The sequence below is a fragment of the Rhagoletis pomonella genome, unplaced genomic scaffold (assembly GCF_013731165.1).
Source record: "Rhagoletis pomonella isolate Grant_MI unplaced genomic scaffold, Rhpom_1.0 Rhpom_scaffold_00007, whole genome shotgun sequence".
NCBI lineage: Eukaryota > Metazoa > Arthropoda > Insecta > Diptera > Tephritidae > Rhagoletis > Rhagoletis pomonella.
The window spans coordinates 31,324,421-31,330,773 of record NW_023458561.1 but is presented as its reverse complement, the minus strand read 5'-3'; the positions used below and the strand labels follow the sequence as shown (position 1 = coordinate 31,330,773).

The 6,353-nt window shown below is 39.5% G+C and overlaps 1 protein-coding gene across 1 annotated transcript; it reads right to left on the bottom strand.

The window, feature by feature from the left end:
- Positions 1–1,889: 1,889 nt before the first annotated feature.
- On the bottom strand, positions 1,890–2,920 carry LOC118743690. The gene is made up of 2 exons (XM_036476452.1): positions 2,264–2,920; positions 1,890–2,188 (listed from the first exon to the last, which is right to left on the bottom strand). Exons 1-2 carry the CDS (start codon positions 2,858–2,860, stop codon positions 2,078–2,080), a joined length of 708 nt encoding a protein of 235 aa, XP_036332345.1. The 5' UTR covers positions 2,861–2,920; the 3' UTR covers positions 1,890–2,077.
- Positions 2,921–6,353: the final 3,433 nt, after the last annotated feature.

Here is a 6,353-nt window from a genome sequence, read left to right as displayed (position 1 = left end):
TGCATTGTATGGCTACTTTGTACGTTGTTCTGTGAGATTTTAGAGATTTGATGGCAGCCAGGCTATCAGAATAAATAGCGAAAGGCCATCCTAGAGAAGCAGAGGTTATGAGCCTCCGAATATGGCCTTCATTATGGCGTTTAGCTCTGCCTCAAAAACACTACAATGATCCGGTAAGCGAAAACTGAGGTGCAGCGAGGGTTGACCAGAGTAAATCCCGCTACTCACTTTTTCGTTAAGCTGTTTATATAGCCGTCGACCCTGGCTTTCAGTTTGGCACCTTCCCAATCATTCCTCTCTGGGATTCTCATGGAGAATTTGTTGTCAAAACATAGCAGAGGAGTGGTAAAATCTAGCTGTCCTAGATTATCCTGTGGAGTTTCAAGGACTTTTTCATGTCCGAATCTGAGGTCTCTCCACGGCTGGATCGTATTTAACCCGGCCGAACAGCATCAGAAGTCATCCTCTGCACTCATTCCACCTTGGTTTAGGACAAAGTGTTGTTTGTATAGCACAGGCCACCACACAGTGACCCTTATAAAAGGATTTGTCTTATCACAGCTGTGTACAGGCGGTGTATTGGCCTTCTTGGAGCGGTCTAAAATGTTTCGCTTCCAGTCAAGTTTCTTGTCTATAATAACTTCAAGGTATTTAACCTCGGTGGAGGGATTAGGTGCCACCCCGTTTAAGGTCTGGGATATCTGAAGCCCTTTAGGCTTGTTGAAGGCTATATTCCAGGGTAGAAGGAAGAGGACGGCTCCCTGGGGAGCGCCTCTGGTCACATACTTTTTTAAGGGAGTGAAATGCGTCACCACGGATTTTCCTTGAAATATGAATGGTGATGCGAGGAGAGGTTGTCGTTTTTATATTCCACCTAATATATTCGCTAAAGAGTATCTCTGGAGTTTTAAGAAAAAAAGGAAGTGGGCATTATAGACCTGAAATCCTGCGGTATCACGTAAGCGGTCCTGCCTCCTTTTGATAAAAAGACCACCTTCGATTCAACTACAGAGGCAGGACGATATTATATATTTTACTTTAGCCATTATCTTTACAAGTTCTTAAACCCCAAGTTCTTGCTCTTTTTAAAGTTTCTTTTGGCTTGATATTTAAGTAACATTGAATCTATTCCAAGAGGTGAGGGAGCGGAATCCACACCAAGGTTTTCCGGTATTTTGGCTTTCGGCGTTCATGATCGATATAAAAATTATAGCTTAATAGAGCGCTGATTGCCTGAAAGTCTTGGTGTGGAATTTTAACTTTGTCATTTTTTCGTCAAAAATCAGTCCCCATCAGTCCCACTACGATTTCGCTGACCACACTAGTTTCGGAAGGAACACATTTCCGCAAAAATACTCTGGTCCGCGTGGCTGGCGTTGGGCTTGAGAAGGCTATTTTTTGACGAAAAAATGGCATCGACGTCGACGTCAACAGCCATAACAGGGCCATCTGCTCTTAGAGTATTCGATTGAGACCCATTGTCTTCGAACGTATGGCTAAATGAATGCCATCTTAGTTCTTAAAAAAAGGTAATTTCTTGTTGTATTTGGTATTTTTTTCTGGTGATTTTGTTTACAAATAAAAACTCGTTGTGGCAGCACTGATTATATGTATGTCACAAAACCCACATGCGAAATCAATTATCGATATTCTGGTACACGACTCGTAGGGATAAAGTAAGCACTCATTGGAATCCCCGGCGATTATGAACGGATTTTTCTCTGAACACCTGCCATAAAATTCCTTTGCCGTTCGAAGGCATCGTAGAACTGTTGGAACCTCCATTTGTGTACCGACATCCAGACGCACACCACAAGTTGGAGGAGGAAAAGCTCAGCCAAACATTTAGCAAAAGTGTAAGTGCAAAAAAATAATACTATTACAAGAACTTTTTTGCGCGTGGTCTAATTGTTTATTGATTTCAGCCCATTACAATTTATATGATGGTCGCACAAAATTTTTCATATATTTATGTTAAAATATGTACAATATGTATGTATCATTGCCGCGTCATCGAGCACAAATACTTTGCTACTGTCGACCAAAGCATTTCGACCGGATCTTTAGCTAACTTGGCTTAATAGGATGGACCCCACTCGAAGATTTGATTAGCCATTTTGGCCAATTTTACCAAATCAATATGGTGACGCTTCAGCACGCTCAGTGGATATTTTAATTGGTATGTAGCCTATAATAAAACAAAAATAGAAATAAAGGCTAAATGAATGCTGCATCAATTCCTCCACCAATTCAATGTACTCACAAATAATTTCTTAACTTCACGTTTGAAACTCTTGCTGCGTACGATGCGATAAAATTTAGCAAATTCGCTATTGTTGCGCAATTTCTCGTTGATCAATTTGCGGAAGTCAGAACGTGGAATTGCGTTCATCAAATTCGTAGCAACGTCCTGCAAGGAACGCGGCACTACCAACGATTGCATTTCAATGCTGTCAGAATAATCCACATCGCCGTACTTGGGCATCGAGAGCATTAAACAATCGAATATATTGGCAATGCTCGCAATACTATCGGTATTGATGCCGGCATTAGAGAAGCGTTGAAGTAGCTTCTGATAAGCATTACTTTCGGCAATTTGCTTCGATACCGATTTGAATTGATCGGTTTTAACAAAGTCCATAGCCTTGCGGAAACTTTCGTCCTGGAAGTAGCCCGATGAGATATAATATACGAGTGTGTTGGCATCAATTAGGTTGCGTATGTCTCGGAAATCCCGACATAGTTCGACATCCGCAGCGGCAGCGCAATCCGCAGGCTCAACCACTTTCACGATTTTTTTGTGAGCTCCACAATGAGTTGCCAAAAGGCAAAAAGCGACGATAATAGAAAACCTCAACATAATTGGTTATTCAGAGTCGATAGTTGTGCGTTTAGTGTCAAAACAATTCAATTGCCAATACAGTTGCACTCTGCTGAAGATGCAAGGCAACGGCAATGTTTATATACTCGCAAATTTGCAGATGACCACAGATGCAGCTGCATTGATATTGTAATTACAATGAGGGAAGTGCAATAGACATTGCATCGCTTATCATTGAGCAAATAGGAAAACAGCAGCTGCAGTTACTTTTTTTTTTTTTTGATGGGCGAATGGTATGCGGCAACAACTTGTTAACTATGTACTTATTCATGTGCGGTGCAGCACAAATTTATTTACATGCCAAACGCTTGTCTTGTAAGTTATTTACCGTTGGTGTAACAAGTTAATGAGTCTATTGACAAATAGAATATTTTCTTTCCGCGTAGGAGCGATGTGGCGTGGTAGAAAAATAATTAATGCACCAAAAACATATACATACTTAATAAGCCTCCAAAGGAAAGTTCTACATTTTATATTTTGGCTTTTGTTTTTTTTTTTACCTTGAAGTATTGACTAATCGGTAGGTATTCTACTTCAAATCACATTAACCTGTTTTAAAAAGTAGGTTAAGTCAAGTAATGCCAGAAAATTCCGAATGCTTCCGCAAAGTATCAAAAAATTCCGAAAGGTGCCGAAAAGTGACAAAACCAAGTACTCCGGAAAGTACCGATTAAATCCTAAAAGATAGAAGATAAATCTCTAAATTCCCGAAAACTTGTATGATACAAATCAAAGAACTACTTTACACGAAGTCTCCACTAGGTACTCCGAATCAATCTAAAAGGCTCCCAGAAAGTCTCAGTAAGGGTCATAATGCCAGAAAGTTAAAAACCAAAAAATAAGTACCGAAAAATCTGTAAATTCTCGAAAACTAGTGAAATACAAATCAAAGAGAGCATTCACTCCGAGTCTCCGAAAGGACTCCGAAGTCTCCGAAAATCACAAAATTTGCTGAAAAGTGAAAAGTACCGAATATAACCAAAAAGTTCCTCGAAAACCTGAAAAAAAGTCCGAAGCCCCCGAAAAGTCTGCGAAGTGTTCGAAAAATTTCGAAAGCCACCGAAAGATGCGCAAAAGTAAGAAAGAAAGTACTCCAGAAAGTACCGAAAAAACTAAAAAAAGTTTCCGAAAAATCTTCTAAAATCTGGTAATTTCCGAAAACTTGTCTAATACAAATCTGGTGTTATCCCTTAGGGCAATAGTGCAAGGTTGCCATTTATTTTCGATTCTACAAAATTTATATAAAACATCGCAATATGGATATCGAATGAAAGGTATTGTTCGATCAGGGTTGTCACGCTGCCATGTAATTTTTATTTTGTTAATTTCAATCAGCATTTATTTTTGAATCATCAATGAAGTACACAGTGCATATGTATACGTTCAAGATATGTACGATTCATTCCAGCGCATTCTAAATAGGGTTGCCGCCTAAATTTAAAAGTAAGAAATTTACTTACTTAATAGATATCCAAATCCAATTTTTTTTTTATTTCCAAAATATTTTTTAAAGCTATCCAAATTACCAATATTTCCTATCCGAACCTTGAAAACTTTTAAAACTATATGCACTCCGAGCAAATCTCGGTCAACCTGGTACAATGTACATATTTGCCGATATAAATACAACATACATACATACATTGTAAGTTTACGCCTGTTTTTCAATACACGTGCATGTCAAAGCTGGTACGTAACAAATAAATTGTTTTCGCGAACGAAGCCAGACATTTTTCTCACCAAAAATAAATTAAATTAAACTAAAAAAGGGCAATAAAATCAAAAGCGACAAGTAGCCAACTTCAAACGCTTACATATTTTGCCGCATTTGTAAAACATTTTCAGCACACAACTATGGCATTAATGAAATCGATTTTTTATCAGTACTTGACTTACACATTTAGATCTAACTACAAGCATACAGATAATGAAAATTTCTTTATACATATGTAGTACATAGTTATGTACATATATGTAATGTGAATGTACTTATGTAAATGTTCGGACTTGGCGCAAAAGCTACTGGATAAATTACAGTAAAATTCTCGGAGGTTATTCTTTGCATATCTGCTTTCGTTTTAGGCTACTAGAAAACTCGCTGGGTGGTGCTGGAGTCGAGTTTTTTATAAAATTCGAACAAAGTATCCATGGAATCTGCAGTCAGTTTTAGAGACTAAAGGGAACTCGCCAATTCAAGCACGGAACGATCATCAATGAAGCACAATCACGACAAAACACCAACTCTATCGTATCCAAGCTCAGCTTCAAGAGACATAAACGCGAGAGTCCCATTCAGAAGAGAATGGAGGAGGGGCAGAGGGGCTCAAAAATGGACTGTGATGTGGGTGCAGGTGTATACTCCGAGGAACTGGCCGTCTCCTAGTCTCTGCGTCTAGGGAATGATGCAAGCATTTTCAAAGCGGAGGTCCTAGTCATCTCTGAAGCTTGTGAGGTTCTAGGAAAAGGCATAAGTAGAATAAAGTAGGCAACAATATAGAGCCAAGTAGCCGATGAATTGGTGAAGGCAAGAGCGTACTAGGAGGAATGCAAGGTTGTCGCAGTGATAGCTGTCAACTAGAAGGCAGCGAAGAAAGTGTACAGCCTTTCCTTTGTGAGTGCCCAACGGCTATTAAGCATAAGGACAAAGGAGAGATATACAGACAAAACTAGCGGATATATTAGTATCTACTGTAGCCGATATCGGCGAATTCACCAAGGAATAAAGATGGTAGATGTAAATGTAAATGACCACATGCCTACGTACATCCGTTTGGACAGATTTCACTAAGTGTAAATTGACTTACAGCATGTGGCATGTGGCAATTAGCAACTAAATAAAACTCGAACTATAAACTAAGCAAGCACAATCCACAGATCACTTATGTAGCTGCCTAGCTGTGCTTTAGGTGCGCTAAATTAAGGCCACAATGAAGATGAGCAATTGCTTGGCAATCAAGCAACACAGCAGACAGCAGACAGCAGCTTGTGGCTTCTCGGATGCTAAAGCAGTGAAAGGGCTGTGTGGTGGGTAGTACGTGGTAGTACGTGGTAGAAGAAGTAGTGATATTCCTTGCCACCATTTTCGCTGTGCTGAGCTACTGCTAGGCAATACACATTGGCAATTGCGTAAGGCAATCAAATTGCTGCAAGAAGCGTTGGCAGTTACAGCAAATTGCACAGAGTATACGCAGAATGATTGCCTGCCTACATGTGTGCATGCATGCATACATACAAACATACTAGGCTTAGAATTGAGAAATATGCTGGGGAAAAGACACTCCACTTTAAGACTCAATTAAAATGGAATTTACTTGGCTTCTCATATCGCAGCTTACGGCAAATCACAGCGGTAGCTGCTTGAGGTTGATTTTTCTCTTTTCTTGTCAACTTTATGTCGCCATTTGTTGGCTGCTCTCCCCGTCTGTTTTGTTCTCATTTTGATTGCACTAAAACAATGTTTTTAATTCTTCTT